This window comes from Sinohyriopsis cumingii, chromosome 10 (genome assembly GCF_028554795.1).
Source record: "Sinohyriopsis cumingii isolate HCF-2022 chromosome 10, ASM2855479v2, whole genome shotgun sequence".
Classification (NCBI taxonomy): Eukaryota; Metazoa; Mollusca; class Bivalvia; order Unionida; family Unionidae; genus Sinohyriopsis; species Sinohyriopsis cumingii.
In genome coordinates, this window is record NC_142970.1 from 107,267,477 (window position 1) to 107,293,068 (window position 25,592).

Here is a 25,592-nt window from a genome sequence, read left to right on the forward strand (position 1 = left end):
CATACTATTTCATGTGGCAATCAGTAACATACATACTATTTCATGTAGCAATCAGTAACTTATATACTATTTTATGTGGCAATCAGTAACATAATATTATTTCATGTGGCAATCAGTAACATACAATTTCATGTGGCAATCAGTAACATAATACTAATTTAAATTGCAATCTGTAACAAATACTATTTCATGTGGCAATCAGTAACATACATACAATTTCATGTGGCAACCAGTAATATACATACTATTTCATGTGGCAATCAGTAACATACATACTATTTCATGTGGCAATATGTAACATACATACTATTTCATGTGGCAATCAGTAATATACATACTATTTCATGTGGCAATATGTAACATACATACTATTTCATGTGGCAATCAGTAACATACATCTATTTCATGTAGCAATATGTAACATACATACTATTTCATGTGGCAATCAGTAACATACATCTATTTCATGTGGCAATATGTAACATACATACTATTTCATGTGGCAATCAGTAACATACATACATACATACTATTTCATGTGGCAATCAGTAACATATATACTATTTCATGTGGTCATTTCATTTGCTTGCATTGGGATCAATTTCACAGATTTCTGAAAACAGTTATATTCAGTTTGGTACTTGTGGATGAAGGTCCTAATGTCTTTATAGATGAATCATTATTCACTAAGCATTTAACAATTATGGTTTGAGTGAAGTATGAAATCAAAACAAACTAGTACCCAGTAAATAAATGTTAATTCACCATCATTGCCACAAAAAATATAATCAAATCTTGTTATAACAACAGTATCACAGTTCTAACAAAAAACTGACGGGAACATTACTATTCAACTGTAAGTTTGACATATTCAGCTTTTGATTTGGAAAGGAATTTCCACCAAAAAAACTTAAGTTTGACATATTCAGCTTTTGATTTGGAAAGGAATTTCCACCAAAAAAAAAACATTGAAATTTCCTTAACTGTTCTTTACAGTGACACAGCCAGTCCTTGGGATTTGACTTCTACAGAGTATGTGTCAGAAGAAGAATGAAAACATATTTTCCCCAAATCAGATTTACACGCAGGAAACTGTTTTGGATTGGTTTTGTTTGGTGCTTTAAGGCACAGCAACACAAAAAGTCTAAACTGTAAAGTAAAGAATGAAGTGCCTTTCCCAAGACACACCATGATAGCTGACCTTTGTTGGTCAAATGGTATGGTTTGACCCCATACCCTTTCAGTTGTGAGTATGGTACAATGAAATAGTGCAACTCCCCAGGAAATATGTACAAGATTAGGAATAATGATAATATCAGAAATACTGATTTATACTTCTCATTTGTATATACTGACCAGGTAACCTCAAGGCAAGGGTGACAACAGTTCTAATTTAAAGCCCCAGTTATTACAAGAACAGATTTGTTACAGTAGCTAAAATAACTGGAATTGAAAATTTGTCATTGTAACAAGAGTTGACAGTAAAGCGAAGAGCAAAATAATGTAATTGCAGAGCAGAACCTCTTCTATCTCAATTTCATCAAAATTGCCAGTTTCTTTAAACTAGTAAAAAAGTGCCAGGACTAAAGTGTGTCCCAAAAATATACAGGTTAACACATTCATCCAAAATTACCATTTACCTGAACATTTTTCATGCTTTCTGAGATGATAAATTAAGTTCTAATGTATGTCATAATGTGTTCCATTTAAAGCTGCTGCAGGCAGAAAGAACCATCACAAGAATATAGCAATTAAAAATGTAAAGCAAAAATGAGAACAATCTACAAAAGCTTTGATGGTGATGTTTTGATGAAGGCGTCATAACACAAGTTCTATGGGACATCTTCCTAAAAAAAGCTATAACATGTTACATGGTTTTCAAAGAATCTAAATAACAAACAGTCTATACTGTTGCCTGTAGCTTATGAAAAATGATTAAGTCTTTCTTCTCTGAATTCACCTTTAGTTGTGGGGAACCGATTTCTGTGAATATCACGGTTCCTACAAAATTATGGATATTACGACTGAATGAGAAAGGATTGACCAGTAATAAAATAGGACACCCTTCTCTAACATCACACAATTTAGATACCAATTAAAACGAACAACAAAAATAAGAGAAATGATATCTACGACAATAAATATAAATGAAATCTGTGTCTACCGATGCAGGTTTGGTTTGGTGTGTCTAGCACAGCAACACCAGTTGGTTATTTAGTGCCAAGGCATTTGAAATAAAGTGCCAAGCCCAAGGTCAGATCAAATTAACCAGTCTACGCTGATCCAATGGCAGGATTCAAACACATACCCTTTCAGATGCAGTTTAATACGTTAACCACTCAGCCAATAGAGGATACAGAAATATTTTGGTATACAGTAAAAGCCCACTCGGTTTAGAATGCACACATTTTAAAGATAATGGGATACAATGAGCTACGAATAGCATCACCCATATATCTAACAGGCATTATGTAACAAAAGCACAACAACAGTTCAGAGCACTAGAAGAAATGGAATTTCTCAAGTACCTAGTTAGGCATCCACGACCATCAGCAAAGTAAGGATCAAGATCTATCCTATAAAATGAGTAAAGAGGTATAATATAGCCACACTTATCTACTGTAATCTTTTTGGAACTTCAAATGCAAACAAGGTATTAAGTTCTATCCCCCACCCAACAACATATTCAAACATGAAATCTGTGACTGTCGTGACAGAGCTGTGTAGGTACTGGGCATACATGGAAAGTAAAGAGGTTTTAAAACTCTGTCTTAACATCATTATCATAAAAGTACAGAAAAGGGGGGATGGAATGTATAAGAGGCCTTGACCTTGTGATAGCTCAGCTGCAATTAATTAGAACACTAATTCATTATTTACCTTTTTAAGAACGTAACAGAACCACTTGTGATGATATGTTAGTATACAAATTTTTTATATCGATTTATCTTAAACAGCTCTGAGGCTATACATCAAAATGGGAAAATGTGACTGAAACATATTCAAATGCAATTCTGACCTTACATACAGGACCTCAAATGTGGTAGACATCTTTTAATGATGATGTATTAGTATACAAAGTTTCATCCATTTATCACAAACAATTCTAATGTTAAAATGTGGAAAGGAAAGGGTTAATGAAAACATACAATAATAAGAATACCATGTCCCCCACTTTTTTTGTTGCAAATTTTGATGCAAAATGAGGTTTTCCACTGTTAATACCTAATGACATTTTGATTTTTGAGTTGATGCTCACTACCATTAAGAAAAGCTGTCTGATAACTCAACACTGACAGACAAACATTTTTATTTAACAAGCCATATCTGTGAGGACCAACTCATCAAAATTGAAACCTGCTGCCAACTGCAAACAAAATCATTTACCATATTTACTCACTTGTAAGTTGAGTCCAACTGCAAACTACACAGACCCATCTAAGTCTCTGCAGTTTGTTAGAAGTAATCAGTAGAACACATAAAACAGATCCTGATCTGCCTAAACTCTATGCAATAACAAATCAGAGTCCATGTCATTTGCAGCTGAATTCAACTTGTAAGAAAGTATACACAGCAGGAAAATCATTAGTGTGTGTGTGATTTGGATTTTTAACGTAGCTTAAAAACATTTCAGTCATATTGCTATGATGTCTATAGTGTAACAGTTTATAGTGATGTCTAGCACTGGGGCATCACGCTGCAGATGTCCCACCATGTCACATTATCCTGATACTAGCCCAACCTAATACTAACGCTAGCGCCAAGCGAGGCAGCTCTTAGTATTATTTTTGTAAGTCTCTGGTATGACTTGGCTAGGGATTGAACCCACGACCTCCGCATCCGAGGCAGATGCTCTAACCACTAGGCCACCAGAGCGGTCGAAAATCATTTGTTTTTCACTTTCATTACTGTTACTACATAACAGTGAGGCCAAAAAGGGTTCATAAAAGTTCTTCCTCCATTATTTTATGAAATCAATGGCTGCTTACTAACCTTGAGGATCCATTAAGATGGTTGCCACTTCCACTTGTGCCTGACTTTTTGAACTGAATATTAGAAGGTTGTGAATGTGGGTCTACCAATGGTGCTTTATCTTCTGTCTGCCTTTCCCCTTTGATGTCCTTCATTTTGACGTCTTCTCTCAATGGGTCAGATGATTTCTCCTTTTGAACCTGTTGATCTCCATTTTCTGCCGAAGTACCAAGGTCAGAATTCTCTACTGGAACATTTATATCAGCTGATGCACCAGCTGCTGCAGCAGCAGACACATTTGTAACTGCAGTGCCACCTTGTGGGCTTTCAGGGGAGCTAACTGCTCCCGGTTGCTCATCAAACTGAGATTGCGAACCAGCACTTGAATAATCCTGGGATAAGCTTGATGTCTCCATTCGGCCAGATAAAAAAGCTCGCTCAAACTTAAGAGTAGCAAGACCAGTGGCACCCTCAGCAGAAGAAGATAACTGTGAGGAGACACTATCAGATTTTACAGACAAGCTTGAAATAGCCACAGTGGGATTCAGGGGAGGGGTGGACAGAGAACCAGATGCTGTCAGAATCTCATCCACAGACAAATCTCTGCCATGTCCTGCAGAGAAAATAAGAAAATGACATTAGGTTCAATTTTATGTTAACCTTTCCTGGTGTTCTTGCGCTACATCTAGCTGTATTTCTACAGTCAACACAGATTGCATCTAACTCAAAGCATCCTATTTCACTTCTTACATCCAAGACTGAACTTGTCTTGGACCTATCTTTAGGGTGAATCTTACAGCTTTTCTTTATTCCTTGTATTCTAATTAAAATATAGTCCAATTTGCAATAGTGACAATCTTCCAATAAAGACCACCTGTCTATAACAAAATAAGTTCTATTACAGATGTGACTGTATATGGGACCAACTGAACATGTTCCCTTTTTATAGACAGGTAATCTAGACTAGTATCCAACAAGAACAAATTACCTGAAAAGATGGTATTGTGATTGCTGTCCAGCTCCCCCTGGTCTTCCCTCAGCTGTATGGACCTAGAAAGGGGTTTGTTGGGATCAAAGCAATCAGGAAGATCCAAGGGCACAATAATGTAGTCATCCTCACTCAAGCTGGTATCGTAGTCAAGCTCGTAGCTAGAGTCTGTGTTCAGGGATTCCAGATCAATTTCTGAATAGAAGATTAGAAATTGAGTTCAAGAACTAATGTGGACAACTTTTTAATTCTTCACATATATATCCCTGAAGGTCTGCATCCATAACAATTAATCAGCCACATTTTTAAATTTCCAACTTCACATCTTAAGAAATAAAGAACATGGAAAGTTCATGTAATAAAAAATAAACAACATACAAAATAGAAAAAAGAAGAAACTTAAAATTCACAGTATTTTCCTGGGAGTATTTTCTTATTTTCAATTGGAGAAAGAAAAAAAACTGCACAAAATTCAGTTGCATTTAGCAGTTTCAGGATGTTATTTTTTTGTCTTTGATTCTTTAAAACTTTAAAGACTGAGACTTATATAAGACAAATTTTTGACATGGTAGTGATACTAATTTGAGTAAGATTTCAGGAGATATTGCAATTCTTCGTCCCGTCAATCCTGCATGACGTTCTAAATAAGCTTTATAATATTTTTCAGCATTTGCTCTTCTTTATGTCACTTGAGAACTCATATTTACATTTTAAGAATTATTAAAAAATTGTCATTTCTCTGAATGATGGTTTGCTACTACTATTTCAAGTACTACCATCAGTACAACAATAGCCAAGACAATTATCAGATCTAATTATTTACACATATTTGAGTTGTCTCCCTTAACATTAAAATTGACATGAATAAAGCACTGAATATGTTGTCACCAAAATTAGTATGGCATAAAGTTTGCTACTATTCTTTGTAATTAAACAATATTTAAAAACAAAGAATATTCACTATGCCATATTCACTGTGGTATTGAAATCCCTCCAGGCAAAAAACTCCCCTACAACATCATTTTGTTCTGCGAGTGTTTCCATTTTCAAAAGACTACTCTTGGCCTTAATTCATAAAATTACAGAGAAACGTCAACAGTTTTTAAGATGCAACATGTCAAAAGCAATTAATGAGAATTCTGGTTATATTACTGTTTTGATTCTATGTCTCAGAGTCTGGAAATCTTCAATGAAGTAGAACTAACAAATGATTTTGGAGCAAAGTTTATAATGTTTACTCTTAAAGGTGTACCAATTTCATGCCTGATCACTATATTTACTTAAATGTCAAAAAAACAAACAAATCAATGTCTACAAAATGATACAGAAAGTCTTTACTGATACATTATCTTTGAAAATTTAACATCATGAGCACACTGTTTCACAAAATATTGTCAGATCTTAAGTGGAATGAATTTCAGATTACATTTTGTACCAAAAAAGTATCATGCAAAGGTCCAAAGGTTAGAGGTCACTGAGGGTAAATATAAAAAAACACTGCCAATCTAGAAGGTTCCCTGGCTTTTCTCTTATTCACAAAATCTGAATCTGTTACTCAAGTTTCTCTTAAAATGCTTGCTGACAGATTCTTGATAAGTTTTCCACTAAAAGATTCCCACAAGCATAACTCAAACATACTTATCATCACAGATGTGACATGTGTATCAGTTGTTTCCACTAAAAGATTCCCACATGCATAACTCAAACATACTTATCATCACAGATGTGACATGTCTATCAGTTGTTTCCACAGTAGAATCTCTAATTTTAGGCACCTGTCTGCAGCTGGCAATACAAACAATGAAAGCTGATTGATCATCAACAACTTTGAAGAACCTAACACAGTATGTATGTGACTATTTCAAGCATCACTGATCCCATAATCAGCTGACCCTGCCAATTCAACCCGAGTTTTCATGATTTGACCGATACTATGTCACATCCATTAGTCATCATCTCTGTTAAGATCACCTCATCTGATATTTAAAAGGGATAATAAATTTCAGGGTTTTCTTTATACATGGCAACAACAAACTTGTAGGATTTTAATGTCATGACCACACTCATATTAAGACAGATACTTAACCAAGTATGATATTCCATTCTCAAGCAATTCTTTGACAGAGGTGAAATGCCTAATAAATGAACAGAGCTCTAGAATGCAGCATCTTTGCAGAAAAGGATACTGCCCACAAAAATCAATACCCCGAACTGTACATAGCTTTTATTTTTGTCAAGTCCTCCACAAACACTTTAATAAAATTGCAGCAGCAGACAGCTCTAACAGCTCCAGGACCCTCCATTTGTAAGCTGAGAACTCCAGATGCCCTCTTTAATCCCATTAACTTAGGCAATCACTATGGGATTCTAATCACTGCATACCTTAATAAAGCATAATTTTTATATAAAAAATTGTTCTTAAACTATATCAAAGATCATGCCAATTTGTACTTTTATGAATCTCTTAATATGAATAAATACGATGCAGAACTTAATGTTTTTTTTACCCACAATGACCTTTGATCCAGTGAACTGAGACATAAATTATAAGAATCTCAAGATGGGTCTACAGCCTCTAACAAGTCTGATACCTGGCTTTAGGCCGGTCAGACTGGCCATGTGACTTTCCACATACTGATGTAGGTCTTGTTGAACGTCTTCTACACAGTCCTGAGCTGACACCACTTCAACGCTGCTGCTCTTTGAAATTGGGCGCACTTCCGAATCTTCATCATCTTCTTCTTCCTGCTCAGGAGTTGGTGACATAGGGGGCGTTACCACTAAAATACAAAAACAAAAGGTTTCATTATTCTTGCATTCATTTAACCTTTAACATTCATTACTTTTTATCCAATTGATTCTTTATCTCTTCCACTTTGAATCAAAAAGGTGAAAACATCTGGAAACAATTCAATTTTATTCTGAAATTAATACAAGCTTACCCTTGTTTTTATTTTAGCTAGTATACTAAATTTTTGACAACTTAAAACAAATTGTTACACAATATACAGGCTAAAAACTAATCAAATTGTTAATTTTTGGGTGCCATTAGAAAGTTGAATTGACTGAATCCACAAGAACTTGATACTCCTAAAAAAACCCAGTCATTTCTAGTACCTTATTTCATTGACTGTCTGATAATAATAATAATAATAAAAATAATAATAATAAAAACAATGACATATATTCCATTTAAATGAAGAGAAGAGAAGATGAAATAAATTCATTAGCTTTTAGGGAAATGAAATAAATGACTTAGAGAATCCTAGATAATCAGTTATTAAACCTTCTTTACGCAGGAATGCAACATAATCTGATGATATTAAAATATATTCTGGTCTTAAAATCATGGCATAAAAGTTGTATATTCAAGGACTGGAGGAGAAAAATGGTGGTCTTACTGTGCAAATGTCATCAGAGACTGTAAAACTAACATTATTATTCTCGAAAACAAGACTTTTATCCAGAGTCAAACAAACACTCTTGAAAATGCTGCTTAAAAGTAGCAATTCTCCTTGGCGGGATGTCAGTTAAGATGACAGGTCACTGGCAGAATATAGTGGATTTTACTACTGAAAATTCTGACAATGAACCAACCAAAAAGTGTTACATCTACAGGTTCCTTAAAATTCTGGCATTACCTCTTGGAGTATTATTGGGAGTAGCTGTTTGAGATACGAGAGGAATATGAGCTTGTAATGTCAGCATCTCATACTCCGGCTCTGTCTCTATCTTCTCCTCCCCTTCCTGTAAGTGCAGCTGTGCTATAGCTGCAACTGCCGTTGTCAAATCTTGCTCGAGTTTATCTGCTGTCTCCTCTTTTGTCTAAAGGAAAGAAATGATAAGTGGAAGTTGCCAAGATTATCAGTAAATTTATATATATCAATTTATGATAAAACTCGGTGGCTAAAACTGTCAGGTGCTACTTGTGTAACTATTTAGATGAATTAAGAAGAGCTAAAGATGAAAGCTGAGGGCATGAATTACTGTTTGTTTGCACAGACTTTACACAGCTCTGAATACAATGTAAGTTTCATTCATGCAATTCAACTTTGATTCATACCGTTATTGCAAGTAAACATGTGATCTGACAAGGACGGGAGTTCTAATGTGAGAAGCAAAGCTGACCTGCTTACTGACAAGAGTCTGAAATGCTAAGAAGATTCACTGAAAACCTCATACTGTATTCTTGCTAATGCATGTTAACATAATATTCAAGAAAATAAGTACTTAGAATTGGGCATTCTTAGTAAATAATGCTGGTCTTGGAAGAGTTATATGAGAGTATATTTTCATATATTTAATATAATCATTCATCGAAATTGCAGGTCTCCAACATTCATTTAAAAGACTATCTGGATACATAATAGCAGTATGGAATTACTGTGAATTGATTCAAAGACATTTGGATAAATAGCTGTATGGAAGTACTGCGAATTTGTTAAAATACATTTTGGAACTGTATCAATCATTTCTCCTGCACACTTGACACATCAGTACAATAGTGACATCATTCAGAACACATCTGGAACCTGTTTTGACTATTCAGAACTACTGGAATTGAAAGTTTTAGGATTTTTGGAATTTATTCACCATACTGTAAGTTATTTTTAATTCTCTCATTTTGTATTTTTGGAAATAAATTATATTTTTCAATTATACAAAACTTGTTAGTTTTGCTCTTTGGCATTATATTAAGACCCAGGAGAAGAAAGAACACTCTTGACTTTTCTTTTTAGACCACACAAAATTCTCTACTTATTTACCCAACCTACGAGTCATCCACAAACTCTGCTGAAGGTATCTTGTGAAAAACTATTGGTTTTTAATTAAACATTTTTCTTCCTTCAGTCAAAGTGACCTTGACCTCTTTCATTTTAACCCAATTCAATAGGCTTCTTCCTTACTCCAATTGCAAGAAATCCACAGTCTGTTTCAGCTGAGTGATCTAGAAATAATGCTATTATGCAGAAACAAATTTTGTTTCTTTCAGCCACAGTAACCTTGACATTTGACCTCCAAATCAATAGGTTTCTTCCTTATAGAAATACAAACCATGTGCAATGTATGGTTCAGGTATATGATATAAAATTCGTGTTACCATGCAAAAAGCAAATTTTGAAAGCAAATTATGTTTCTTTGAGAAGACTTACTGATTACATTATACTAGTATGGTTTCTCTTTTACCTATGAAACCCACTTCCATTTCTCTATACAATATACAGACATCTTTCAAGAAGGGATGGACTCAGAGGTAGTAGAGAAAGTTATCCTAATGTAATGTGATCAGGTAATGTATTTGACAATGAAACCATTTTTCTTTCAAGTTAATGACATTGACCTTTAACTCTTTGACCCCAAACTGATAATTATCCTTCTTACTCCAAGTACAAGCTATTAAAAAAGTTAGTAAATAAAGATGAGGGAGAAACAAATTCATATCATCCATAAAAGTTAAAGCTAATGCACAGATTCACAAACTGGATCAATTAATAATACACTTCACCAAATACATGAACATATACAACTATACACAAATGCATGATTTAGTAATAATGCACAGATTCACAAACAGGATGAATTAATAATACACTTCACCAATTACAGGAACATATACAACTATACACAAATGCATGATTTAGTAATAAATCAAAAGAACAATGTTATAAAAGAGCAGGTTATAAAATAAAGTACTAGATAATAAAGGACAATTTCTAAAGTTGAAACAGAAGCTAAAGCCTGAATGAAAAATAGTACTTCTGTAATTTTCTGAAACACTAAATAATCAAACATATCAGTATTTTTCAGTGGAATAGTTGTCAACTTCTCAGGAAATTCAATCCGAACTAACATTACTCACAAGGACAAGACAAACAGTTGTCAAATTCTTTGAAGATCCTTGATGGTAGTCAACATGCTGCTCTTGCAACTAGAAGGGTGCAGTTGGGGTCAGCCAAGATCAGCAACCATGGAGTGTCCCTAGGTAGGGCAATTTAATCTAACTGCCTTGCCATTGTATAACCTGTACTGAAAAACTCCAAACAAATCTGCTTAAGGAGTTCATAGTGAACATCACTTTCCACTTAACAGTGCCCAAGATTTGTGCCATTTCATGATTATGAGGGCCTCAAGGCAGATTAGTTGTCAGCTAACTGTGTTACATCTTCAAATAAATATAAATTATTGTTTTTATTATCATTATTAACATTTCTCTAATTTTCATTCAGTAACTCTCTGAAGACCTGAAATAAGATGCAGTGTGACGTCTACTCAACCAAGGTTAACAAAATCAAATCAGTCATTTACCTCTTTCATACCAACTTCCTCTTCACCCTCCTCTCCTTCCTTTTTGTTCATTTCAATTGCCTCCCCTTTCTGACTTGCCTGCCTTTGGGTTGTTGCCTCCCTTAGTAGGACAGGCACTTTTTCATTTCTTATGATGATCTCAGATGGCTTTTCAGCATCAACATCAGTTTTCTGCAGCAAAGAGAACGAAAAATAAGAGCAATTTATAGCCTAGCATCTAGTAAAAGAAAATAAATTCTCCACTCTTACCAAGATAAAGTTGACCTACTAAATATTTTCCACTTTCTGTTAAAATCTGTATTGACTATGCTGCTGTCAGCCGATTTTAAAATTTTGTCATGTTACAGGTTGCTGGTAAATACATATACCCATGCAAATAAGCACTAATTTGTTACTTTCAACATTACTAAAACTCAATTATATTTGAAAAAACATGTGCCCAAACTAAAAACAAATGAAAAAGATTTTTAAAAGTTTGATTTGTTTTGTCTTAAATCGTTATGAAGGTTTGAAAATTGATTTCTTCAATCTACATATTAAAACAAATATCACTTGTGTTTCTGCTTAGTCAAGTCCAACTAGTTCAAAAATGTGTAAAACAAATTTTAAAGCTGTGGTAATTGACTTGAAAATTTAATTTGGTAAGTTACATATGGGTGAAAACATGCAGGAAAATTCCATTTGTCTTGTCTACGTTTTAATGTTTTGTGTGTGCAATTTATCTAACAAGCTTCTAAAGGCAGACAGAGAGATAGATGACCAAATAAATATACCCCCAAGCAAACACCCAAAGAAGTAGATATGCTTAAGTACACAAATATGATAACTAAAATAGCATTTACCTAAAAAAACAACAGCATCAAGAAGTGAGTCAAAAAATGAAAATCTATCCTGGTCGAATAAATGGAATTTTCTTACAAATGACAGAGCGAATCTTTAATTTTCATGGTCACAGGGCAAAACTTTTGTCTCACAAAAACACACATGCTTCTGGAACCATGAAAACTTTATCACGGTGCATTTTAGGAATCCTGTTCACAAACCATATTTCAAAGGAACAAACTATCACCCTCTGACCTTGAAAAGCAGGTTAAAACCACAAAAAAAACTAGTCACATCACAGAAACAGCTTATAACATTTTATATATTAAATTTGTCAAATTCAACAAATAATTTATTTCCCTAGAATGCTAAGTGAAAAGGTAAAATAACTTATGGTATTACAAATTAAATCCCAATTATTCCTAGAAGTACTAACACAAATCCTAATGAATAAGATTCTGAATAAACTTAGTGGTATTAAATAAAAAACCAATGCTGAAAGTGTTGATGTGCCTGTGATGGCCTGTAATGGAGATGTGCTGTCTTTTGTTGAATCAAAATAATGTAATCCAAGGTTTCCTTGTTTGAATTCACTATAATTACCAGTTAATGTCTCTTTCCAAGGATACTTACAAAAAGCAATTTGTATTTCCAGTGAAAAAAATTTTTTTCACCCAAATAAAAATCTGAATATAACAATATAAATGATTACTGCCCAGATGTTATCGCATGAATAAATAATTTTTCCAGTGAACAAGATTTTATACTCCTCAATCTGATCAAGGTCACAATTAGCATTTTCTGAAGATGGAAAATTTCATTCTAGAAGATTCCAAATGGTTACAAGATAAAATCTGTTAGTAAAATTGTAATTTAGAATGTGGCAAACACAATGTCCTTGACTCAGACCAATATAAAACTGTTTACTTCCATTGATAATGATCCAAATATTAAACCCATACTCCGAGAAAACGTTAGTTATGTAAAAGCTTTATATAGAATTAAAAAAACAAAACAAACAATGATTGTGGTTAGATACACAAATGACTTGATTTTGAACAAGGTCAGCTACAAGACACAATTTTTGATCACCCACAGCACATAGTGAATAAAAAAACCCACAACAAACAATGCAAATTAAATATACATAACAGCACCATAAAGTATATTCTTCGGACACCTCTCTATCAATATGGGCATAATTCTGTACTCCACTGGTGCATTTAAGATACTTAAAATGCAAATGAACAACAGAGGTTTATGACACCAGGTTGATTCCCAAAATGCCCAACTTAAATTTACCATATGCGGGTGTTAAACCTCCTAAAATTTCAGAAAGGGAAATGCTATGGAGGCTCGGGTACAACCCAGAGAGGGCAGGGTAGAATCAAGGCAGGGCAAGATGTTACACCCACCTAAAACAGCCAATGGATAACACTAACTTACCTCTTCCATGTTGTGTTCTGCAGTCAGATAATCTTCAACAACTTTCAGTTTGTCCTTGCCATTTGGTTCCAGGATTTCCTTTGGCTGAACCTCAATGGAACACCATATTCGATGACCAAACTGCATGCCATGCTCAGTCATCTTCCAATGGCTCTGGTACGTTCCTACAATCAAAGAACAAGTTTACTTTCCTTTCAATTGCTAATGTGTATTATTTAACAACTTATGGCATAGCCAATTAAAAAATTTCAAGTGACTGGTACATTACTATGCCACTGTGTGCAGACCTCAATGAAGTCGATACATATTTTGTCAAGGTAACAAATATATGCCCTGAAGTAGAGCTTGCATCCAGCTGAATTAAGACCTAGATAATATACTTTTTGGCCAACTACCATTTTGAAAGATCAAACAGCAAATACAAGAAGATAACTACACAGGGTTCCACAGAAGTGCAATTGAGGTTTCCAAACTCTGGTCCAACTGTTATGTAGTTCTGCAGTCTGAGAGAAATAGTGCAAAATACTACACAGCTATTCCACAGACCAAGCCATTTTCTCCTCAAGGCCGTGCACAACAAGCTGTTCTAGTAGCTGAATGCCACACAAAATCATGTTGTTCACAACAATAAGAGGCAAACAGTTTTCTCTGCTACCTACGCAGCTACAAAAAAATGTTTCAATACCTAGTTTAGCCAAGGTTTACAGAAAAACAAGACCCACTATCTGATTGTACACACAACAGTTTTACTGAAGCACTCGCAACAGGGTTCTCTCATTTCATAAACAGTTATGAATGGCAGTCATGCATGACAATCAGGCAAAAGTTCACAAGTAATTTTCCTTCGTATACTAATGGTACTAATACAGTTCCCATAGTAAACCTATGCAAACACCATGATATTTAAATGTCTGAGTGATCAAACCTGTATTTATCCTCTGATGTGCTACTACTACTGCCCATAATATTTAAAGGGAAAAATATCATAAAATTCTAAAGATAAGAATTAAATACAAATATCATAAAACTCCACAGATAAGAATTAAATGGTACACTAAAAATTGCAGCTATTTAAAACTAACAAGGGACTAAGATAAGTCAGTAGAGGCAAACTTGCACCTCCACAGTGGAAGGTTTGATAACAGGGCAGGTACGTGCAAGGATTAGTGGTCATCCATTCCAGCTTAGTTGTTTCCTCTAGCTTGTCCAGTATCCTCCATCTCAATAGCCATCCTCATGCCAAATCCTTGGTTACAGAAAGAACATGATGTACTTTCTTATTTTTTGATATAACTGTGCGACTGATTTTTAATTTAACGTTGGAATTTCTGAATCAAATGGAAAATGTAACTAAACTAAACTGGCCCCAGATAAAACATGATCTTAATATTTGTATTGGTTCTTTTGTTTTGATTTGTACAGACATCTTTTGTTTTGATTTGTACTGGCTCTTTTGTTCTATTTGTGTTTGATCTTTTGTTTTGATTTGTACTGGCTCTTTTGTTCTATTTGTGTTTGATCTTTTGTTTTGATTTGTATTGGCTCTTTTGTTTTGACTTGTGTTGGTGTATGTGTGGTTTGGATTTGTAATGTAGCTTTAACAATTTTTCAGTCATATCGCTCATCTCTACAACATGCCGTATGATATATTTGGCCAGTTCTACATCCAAAGAAGTTGGATGTTTTGTTGGATACCTATTTCAATCTTCCTTATTTTTGGAAATAAATTATAACTTTCCAATTCCAATGACTGGATGGACTAGACCGGAAATGACCTAAATACAAACTTAACACCCAAAATATGTTGGACACAAATAAAGATGAGGGCAACACTGCATGCACCTACCACAGTCTGGGGTGGTGGTGGGGGTGATAAAAAAGTGGTCTTAATTCTGAGGACAAATCTGGTAATTTAAACAATGTTTTGTAAAACATAATATCTCACATTATGATGATTAAAGCAAAACATGTAGAATCAAGGCATATCATTTATGAACTTCAGGCATATGACAATTTTGTCTCAATGTTTGAGTTGATGTATGACTTTCAACAAGAAACACAAGTGGGACTGGCTTCACATACCTGCTTTATATCTGTCTAAAAGTCAAATAATAGGGTTATTTACAAGTGGGACTGGCTTCACATACCTGCTTTATATCTGTCTAAAAGTCAAATAATAGGGTTATTTACCAAGTAATCTGGGTTGGTGAAATTTGTACAAACTGTAAGACTTTCATTCCAGTGTGCTCTTTGCAAATTTTGATTAAAATGAATCCTGAGTGTATTTAATAAGCTGAAAACAGTAAATTGTTGGACAATGCAGGATAGATGACAGACAATGCATGATCAGCCTTTTGGCTAACAATCTCAACACAAAACCATAACATTGTTGATGACAACATTGTTAAACACCAATAATGCCATAACATCCAGAAAAGTGGCACCCATCTCTGTATTCACAGTAAACTGTAGTGGCAAAATGTGGTTTTATCTTACATGAGAGGTATGTCATTGGAATGTCTAGTGTTTCAGCCGCATATCAAAGCTCGCAAAAATGTATTCCCACTGATGACCGGTTTCCTTAAGCTTCACTCTGTAGGCAAAGGAACTAACCTTGATCATCTGGGGCAATGAGCTCCACTGTGATCTGGCCTTCATCTCCAGGCTTCAGATGGGGGACATCCACTTCAGTTTTAACAGCTGGAATATTTCCCCACAGATGCCTCAGCTGAAAATGAGATGCATTACATACATGAATACAGAAGAAGACCTATTATCCTGACACTAATTACCCAGACCATTTGCATATACAAATTCCCATCAGACCTTCCTGAATCAAAGTATTAAGAGTACTAATGGCTTAGAGGATTTGAAAAATATGGTACATTGCGATCCACATGAACTGCAAGATATGGATAGCCATGATTCAGGACTGAAAGCAAACACCAATATGCTTCTAAATACATGTTATCCGACTTGAAAGCTTCAAGCCTTTTCTTCTCTTTTTCTATTAAAATTGAAATCATTAAGAAATTCATGTAACATATTCTGAGAAAATAACTAAGCAATTACTGTTCAATACCATTTTCTATTGAATTATATACTGTCACAAATGTTGAACTAATTCAAGAGAGCTAACCACTCCAAAATCTAACCAGATCAGGGTCAGAGTTATGCATCTTTACAGATTCAAATTCACATACCTGATTCGGCACGCACCTCCAACCTAAGTTAAGTCTCTTTCAAAGATATCACATAAAGGAAATTTGTGTTCACAAAGCATGTTGGGAAATCATTGGCATCATGTTTGCACGTGAACTTTATGCTATTAGTAATTCTACTCAGACTGCTTAAACCAGACCCAAACTCTACTTCAATCAATGTTATAAAGATCTAAAGCAGTCACAATGGAGGTCATGCCAAATGTTCCTAGTGCTACATCAGTCCATAAGCTCCATATTTATTTCATTATTTTTCTTGCTATTGCTTTAAGATACTTCTTCCAAGAAATCAAATAGAATTGTTTCCATGTTGGAAATCTGGCAAGGTGTTTGACTCGACAGTCACGACCTCCAGTCCAACTGTCTGTTATCCTCATGGTGCAGATCAATTTAGCATTTGAACCAGACTATATCAGCTTTAATTTTAACTGCCAGTTACCAAATGAAAACCATACTTAAATAAGAAATTGGAGAATCAAGATACTCCGAACAAGCCACACCTTGGTTGATTCTGTCCATGGACCATCACCATTGTTTTTCATTTTCCAAGTTTTCAGGAGCTTGGTTCCTGGTTGTACAGTGGTGCCATCTGGGATGCTGATATCTCCAAGGAACTGTGCTCCCATCAATACTCTGCAACATAAATTTTTTAATAATTATACCAAACAATATTTTCTCTATCTTCTGGACAGGTGTGAGAGAGAAAGAGAGGGAGGAGCTAAAATCCATGATTACTGTGTTAGCATTATGTCACTGACTAGAGGAAAAGAGTCTTGGAGAAATGGTATGTGTGTGTGTTTTCCATGAGCAATAAGTCAATCCACAAAAAATATAACAAGTCTGATCAAATTCCATGACATGATAAACTAGAATATTCACTTTCAGTCAGAAGTAAAATTTTCTAAGGTACTAGCCTAGGACAGGTGTTTTTTTCCAAATTGTAAAACAAGAGGGCATACACTAACTTTCATATTTTGATCCCTTTATTTACCTTGAGTAACGATTCTTTCAATGTCTTAATTTATTACACATTGGATCAACTTTGTGTCTCAAGTGAAACTAAAATGTATTTTAGGATCATTTTGGAAGTAGCTGTCAAATGAGGTTATTTTAACCAGTTAACTATACATGGCAGCCAGTATATTTGGCAGAGGAAGAACCATCAACCCACAGGAAGCTACCATCAAACTTACTCACATACCCACAATGGCCAAGCCTGACTTGAACCTACAGTCAGTGGTGAGATGTTAGTGATCTGTAAGCTGATTACTTTAGACCTACACAGTCTGGTGAGATGTCAGTGATCTGTAAGCTGATTACTTTAGACCTACACATTCAGTGGTGAGATGTCAGTGATCTGTAAGATGATTACTTTAGACCATTCGGCCATCCAGGGCCATGGCAACAAATGTAATATACGACAAAACTAAGAGGCACAGAAATATCTGGCTATATTTGTTTTATTTTTATCCATGGATTGAATATATTGACTGGTTCAAAGGAATATATTTTACTCCCAGAACTAAACAATATTTACCTGTAAAAATCATAGGTGACAGGTGAGGATCTCTGCTGCGACAAGTCATTGCCCTCCAATCTTTCACGTTTGAGAGGACAGTCCATCTGTCCCTCAAAACGTCTCTTCATTTTCTCCTCTTTCTTTCTATACTTCTCCCTCTTTTTTTCTTCCCTTCTTATCAACTTCTCCTGCTTGCGGGCCAACTTCTCCTGGAGCCTGCTGCAGAAAGAAATTAAAATAATGTCAGAGAACATGAACCATACTGTCAAACAAACACTTTAAAACCGAAAAAAAAGAAACTGGAAGTAGCCATATCATGCAAAAATTGCAATTTATGCATCGTTCATAGCCCTAACAGATAAAAGTGCTTCCTAATTTCAAATGGTTGATATCCTCTCTGATATACAATGGAAACTCTGCTACCAATTATTAACCGATTCGGCTTTGATCCCGTCTGTAGGCGTGATGAGGCTGTACCCTACTTCAAAGCTCTGCAGCATCAAGGCCATTTAAGATACACCAACGTGGGTGGTATTAAAAGAAAGCAGACAGATATAGCTCTAAAATGATATCAAATAATCTGGAAGTTCTAGTTGCACTACAAAATACAGAGAGAAAAACCTCATTTTTTGGACCCGTTTTTTTTCCACCCAAAATTTGATCGAGATCGGAATGCGATTTTGGGTCCGGATTTTAGACCTTTTGGCCGCAGATCTAAGGCATACCAGTCTTAACTGCACACAGACATGTGAACCTTTGCAAAAACTAGGATAAGGTAGGCATTTGGACTAAATTGCGGTCTCCATACAAAAATGATGGGTCCATTAAGCAAAAAAAAAAAAAACTCCAACTTTTACCCTTCTGCTCATGCGCAAGCAAAATAACCAATGGAAAATGATGTTTCTAATACAACTAGGCATTATTCTCATGGAAAATCTGTTGAAAACCACTGTTTTATGATGTATTCAGAAATAGCTCCCCAAATGTCTTTCCTACGCACATTTCAGGCAAAAACGACAAAATCCTCTGGGGCCGAATGAGTTAAAAGATCATTGAAACAGTGTAGGTTTGATAATAAAGACCTTGCACACAGCTAAGCCATTAATAGCAATAAGCATATATGTGTGGTTGTGTGATTTGGATTTTGAACGTAGATCTAAAAAAAAATCAGTCATAATGCTACAATGTTTTCAGTGTGGCAGTTGACAGCGATTTCTAGCACTGGTGCATCATGCTGCAGATATGTAGCATGATGCAACACCCAGTCACATTATTCCAACACCAAACCGACCTGTCCTAAGACTAGTCTTTTAATGCTGAGTGCTTAGCGAGGCAGCTGTTAGTACCATTTTTATAAGTCTTTGGTATGACTTGTCTGGGGGGGGGGTTTGCATCCGTGACCCCCTGCACCTGAGACTTCTAAGCACATATTCCAAGTCAGATAACAATCTGATCAGAAATATAGCTCAGCCAATCAGATGAAAGCTTTTGTCATTAATATGCAGGGATCTTGCTCATTATCGAACTCAGAGATGCTGCCCTGATTTTATCTAAAGGGATGATCTTCCCATCGGTCATCAAAAAAATGGCCAGCAGAGAAAAAAAAGGGGTGAGGTGTCTGTGTGAAGGAAATGGCCCAAGTTCAAAATTAACATCACACTTAAATACAGGTTTCTTTGTTCATGTTCCACTATATTTGGGTTCTTCTGGAATCAAAATCCTCTAATGAATCCCAGTCTAGTTGTATAATAGGTGTAAGCATTAATCTGTTTACTGTTTCAGAGTCTAATCTGTTCCTTATCTGTATGAACAGCATTCTGCGCCCAGAACCCTCTTTCACAGTTTGCTATCTCATGGGGGGAAATAGCTTTGCCATCTTCGACAAGTTGGGCAACTGTTCTTTATGCTTGATTTGTAGAATTTTCCAGTTCATGGGTATTATCTCATGGACATCTCTGTTCCAAAATGCATGTGACCTGTTTCATTTAACAGTTTTGAATTGAATAAATGAAATTTACATCATTTGATTTACCTGTATAATCAACTGTGTGAGATTGCACTTGTTTATGAGCATAATTTCACAGAACTGAATTTGTCTGCTTTACAATGGTGACATACATTTTTACCACAAGAAATAAAATGGTTTTAAGTTGATGAAAATGTTGCCTACATTTATTAAATATTTTGAAGGTTGCTTAGTGTTGAATGGCAGTCTTTCCATTGTAGTTACTGACTGATGAAAGAGTTAACAGTTAAATAAAAACTGAATACTGTACAGTGTACATTTTATATGAGGAAAAATGAATTTGCAAACATTTTCGTGCATCACTGCTTTCCAAAATGCATCAATTCATACAAATTTTGAGCAATTCTCTGACAAGGTCAGCCCGTGAGATATCTCAATAATATGGATGGATAATGCTTATAATTGAAATATCTCAATAATATGAATGGATAATGCTTATAATTGAGATATCTCAATAATATGGATGGATAATGCTTATAATTGAGATATCTCAATAATATGAATGGATAATGCTTATAATGGAGATATCTCAATAATATGGATGGATGATGCTTATAATTGAGATATCTCAATAATATGAATGGATAATGCTTATAATTGAGATATCTCAATAATATGAATGGATAATGCTTATAACTGAACCCATCTAAGATCCTCCAGCTTATATTTCAAGTTGGAAAAAAAACTGATCACTGGGGTAACAGATGCATCATCATCTTAGTATGCACAGGTTGTGCTCATTAATGAACCCATCCATGATCAAAATGATCCAAGTCTAAGCATACATTCCAAATCTGATTAAAATCGGATCAGAAATTAGGCTTTTTGAGTGGTAACAAGCTCAGCCAATTAGAAGCAAAATTAACTTATTAATGAGTGGTTCTCATTTATTATTGAACCATTCCAAGATACTGCAGATACAAGCTCACATTGCAAGTTTGATAAAAATCGGCTCAGAAATATGGCCTCCAAAGTGTTAATTTTAGCCACTTAGGTGCATGATCACCTCATAGATCTCACACAATATTGAGCTCATCCAAGATTTTAATAACATAACTTCCAGCGTTGATTGAAACTGGATCTGAAATACAGAGCCCAGAGCGGAAACAAGCAATAATTGACAACCACAAAGCAAACAAGGCTGTCAGTACACCTGGCCTTAAGACCAGGTATTTAGAACCTTACCTTTCGAAACTGAACTGGATAGGGTCATCCACCTGAATCTGATGTTTCTCAAGTGTTTCTGCTTTAGTCTCCCGTTTTTCCCGTGGTCTGTAAATGATGTGCTTCAGAAGGGTTCTTCTTACCCCATCTTTGATGCCGGGTCGTTTGCAGGGTCTGCGAATCTTGATGAAGACATGATCCTCATCATGAATGCCATTCAAAGCTTCACACTCCTCACACAAGTCATAATCAAGACAGTTCCTGTTAAGATCAATAGTTTGTACAGATTTATTGGAACATAATAGGCCATGGCTTTGGTAAAGGGACATAAAAAACCCAAACCAAAGTAATCTGATGATATATCACAATAATCCACAACATAGTATAGTACTGAAATACTTAAGACTAACACTGAAAAGCTGACACCAGAAATGTGTTCATGGTACAAAATTGTCCAGCCACACTGACATAAGCAGAAAATTTTATGTTAAATAGCTCCTTTCCACATTTGTATCTAAAAAAAATAAACATATTTAAAAGTTATGTCCTAAACAAGACTGAAAAGTAACTTATTACTACCCAATTATTGTTTTCTTTGATTACATCGTTTCATCTGAATGGTGAGTTTAAAGAAAACTATGTATGTTCTTTGCTGCTAATAATTAACTAAATGTGTTGTCTCTCCACCACAATCCTCCCATTAATTCAGATCATCCAATGCAGATTATTTAGTTTTTCTTGTTTTTTTAATAAAAAAACATCCATGTGCTGTATCGTAAAAATGGTTGCACTTGACGATGAGGTATTGAAAATTGGACTTGCTTTCATAAACATGCATTATGTTTGTATCAGTGGTTCAATTTTTCATTTGGTCTATTGTACTTTTTGAACAGACTTTAGGACTGGCACTAATCATCTGGAAGTGACACTGGGCCAACGAAATCATGTGCTCAACACTTGGTTTTGCAAACTATGGAATTAATAATGGGTGTGCGTACTTGCAAATGCCACAGTAATCTTATTGCCAATTATGTAATTGTTTATGATCAGCAACATACTAGATATTAGAGCTACATTTTTTGTTTGTTATCTCATCTGCCCAGTAGGTACATTGATTCTCTTGACATATAAATTTAGAGTGTTTGCTTCATTGTTCCTCATTTTAAGAGGTACTTAATCGTGTCATGCCATTATATTAAGTTAGTACTTTTTGCTAGAGAATGCAGCTACAACCAATGGAACAAAATCTGTGGTCCAAGAAAAACAACACACAACTTTCATTCTGTGACAACTATATTTCAAACATACAAGAGAGTTACCATTACTTACCCACATTTATACCTAGCTCCGATAATGGTCTTGTTGCAGTTATCACAAATCACTCCTTCATGGGCATACACAGCTGAATAAAAAATACATTATCTAACACTTGTATTTTCATCTCAAATTTGTAAAAACATAAATGTAGCAAAATTGAAAAAGCAGTATGAACAGCAGTCAGAATAGATTGATCCCACTCATAAACACAAAGCCTTCATCAAAAGAATCACACACAGAATACACAACAGAACAAAGTACAAACATAATTTATGCATACAAATGAGGTATATCACAGTGACCTGTCCTTTTCACATGTGTCCACATGCAAAGTAGCACATGTATTGGTTAAATAGGTTATAATGTACTGAAACTTAAACAAATAGATGAAATAACAAGACATTTGAGCATCAAATTTAGGTCACAGAACAAGACTTAAGCAGAGTCAGATGGAAGTGGTTCTAAAATAGATGAAGATCTTATTGCAAAACGGAGATGTCAGAAGAAAGGTTTTAACTGATGAATTCTTTTACTCTAGGAATAAGTAAAATACAATGCTTTACTTATATTTTAACATAATATATATTTGGTTAAAGTCAGACTAAGTTTATTATGAGAAGATACAACAGTAAGCTTATTATTTTGACTTTTTTGCTGATCATTGAATTTTATTTTGGGCCAGTACATTCAGGAAGTTTACTGGCACAACTGCTTACAATATTAATCACGAAGACTGCAAACACATGAATGAGCAAAACATTATATCCTCTCCTAACGTCATTTGTGTGGGGATAATAAAACTACCTTAAATTATGTCCTTCATAATAAAGAAAAACACAACACTCTGAAGTCAGAAAGGGAGGTAACTTACGGTGTAACAAGGCCGAAGGGGTATTTCCTTTCTCCAAGGCTGAGGTCAACGGGATTCCCTTTGTGCCATGGATGGACTCAATAACAGCGCCATCTAGTCCCTTTAGGACATGGCGTACTGTCTTTTTAGTCACATCACGTACAATATCCTGGTGCAAGTCTCTTTTCAGCTGTAAAAAAGATTTTCAAAGTCAGTATCTTATGACATTGCTCAGATGAGGCAAGTGATAAAGAGCTATGTAAATGGCACATTATGTGTGATAGTCCTTCATGTAAGCACTGGTACAGTTTGGTTCAGAGGGAAATTATAGACCAAAGGGGTCTCAATGACCCTAATCTTTTTATCTTATCACTGACCTTTCATCAAGGTATGGCATCTTCAACAATGCATAATAAGCAGAATTGATTATTTTCAATTAATCTTACCAAAACAAAGACTTCTGACCTTTAGGTCCCAGAATTTATAGGTTTCTTCACATCTTTAAATGCAAGCCATATACAAGGTCTGGTCAAAAGTTCTTCTGCAAAACTCTTTCTCTTTAAGCAATGACCCTAAACTTTGACCTTTTGACTCCCAAATCAAGAGACCTTCTCCAGAACAAGCCCTCCAAAATAAGTCTGAAGACACCAACCTTATTATGCATAAACATTTTTTCTCAATGTGAAGTGGACTTCTATTTTTTATCATATAAATCAATAAATGTTCATTTTATCAAATTTTCAAGTCCTTCAACAAACCACTTTTCTTCTTTCACTCACAGTGACCAATAAAATCAATATAATTTACTTTGGGATGATCGGTCTTTTTTCATTCACAGAGCTCTTGACTTTTAGATCCCAAAACCAATGTACAAACCATCCACTGAGTTTGATAACTGTAAATGGTGGAGGTCTCGAATGGTTGCACTGAAACCATTTTTCTTCTTTCAGTCAGTGAACATTACACCTGACCAATTGATTCCAAGATTGAGTTCTTCCATGCCCCATGTGCAAGTCATCTATGATGGACCATTAACTTAATATGTGAACTAGTTTTCACCAAAATATTTTAAGTGGTTTTGGAGTGATGGTCTGAAAAAGTGCAAAGAAACCAGGGACAAATAAATGTACAAAACATGTTACAAATACTGAAATTGAAGAATGGTGAATAGCGAAAGGTATATATATGCCATTAGTAGAATGTCAATAGCAAAAGGCATGCATATGCCATTAGTAGAATGTCAATAGCGAAAGGCATATATATGCCATTAGTAGAATGTCAATAGCGAAAGGCATATATATGCCATTAGTAGAATGTCAATAGCAAAAGGCATGCATATGCCATTAGTAGAATGTCAATAGCAAATGGCATATATATGCCATTAGTAGAATGTCAATAGCGAAAGGCATATATATGCCATTAGTAGAATGTCAATAGCAAAAGGCATGCATATGCCATTAGTAGAATGTCAATAGCGAAAGGCATATATATGCCATTAGTAGAATGTCAATAGCAAATGGCATATATATGCCATTAGTAGAATGTCAATAGCAAAAGGCATGCATATGCCATTAGTAGAATGTCAATAGCAAAAGGCATATATATGCCATTAGTAGAATGTCAATAGCGAAAGGCATATATATGCCATTAGTAGAATGTCAAAAGCGAAAGGCATGCATATGCCATTAGTAGAATGTCAATAGCAAATGGCATACATATGCCATTAGTAGAATGTCAATAGCATGTCAATAGCGAATGGCATATATATGCCATTAGTAGAATGTCAATAGCGAAAGGCATACATATGCCATTAGTAGAATGTCAATAGCGAAAGGCATATATATGCCATTAGTAGAATGTCAATAGCGAAAGGCATATATATGCCATTAGTAGAATGTCAATAGCGAAAGGCATATATATGCCATTAGTAGAATGTCAATAGCAAAAGGCATACATATGCC

The 25,592-nt window shown here is 35.0% G+C and overlaps 1 protein-coding gene across 4 annotated transcripts in view; it reads right to left on the reverse strand.

The window, feature by feature from the left end:
* Positions 1–25,592, reverse strand: part of LOC149790791 (uncharacterized) — a 56,685-nt gene that overhangs the window by 7,764 nt on the left and 23,329 nt on the right. For 3 of the 4 annotated variants that reach the window (XM_089972854.1, XM_089972852.1, XM_089972855.1), the window contains 12 exons: positions 23,653–23,821; positions 22,794–22,866; positions 21,486–21,725; positions 18,293–18,493; positions 17,256–17,388; positions 16,148–16,262; positions 13,535–13,698; positions 11,267–11,437; positions 8,602–8,785; positions 7,552–7,740; positions 4,961–5,155; positions 3,994–4,585 (listed from right to left, as the gene is read on the reverse strand). In XM_089972854.1, the coding sequence (XP_089828980.1) occupies positions 3,994–4,585; positions 4,961–5,155; positions 7,552–7,740; positions 8,602–8,785; positions 11,267–11,437; positions 13,535–13,698; positions 16,148–16,262; positions 17,256–17,388; positions 18,293–18,493; positions 21,486–21,725; positions 22,794–22,866; positions 23,653–23,821 (2,426 nt within the window). The remainder of the gene's footprint in view (positions 1–3,993; positions 4,586–4,960; positions 5,156–7,551; positions 7,741–8,601; positions 8,786–11,266; positions 11,438–13,534; positions 13,699–16,147; positions 16,263–17,255; positions 17,389–18,292; positions 18,494–21,485; positions 21,726–22,793; positions 22,867–23,652; positions 23,822–25,592) is intronic. The other variant, XM_089972853.1, reaches the window with a different exon arrangement.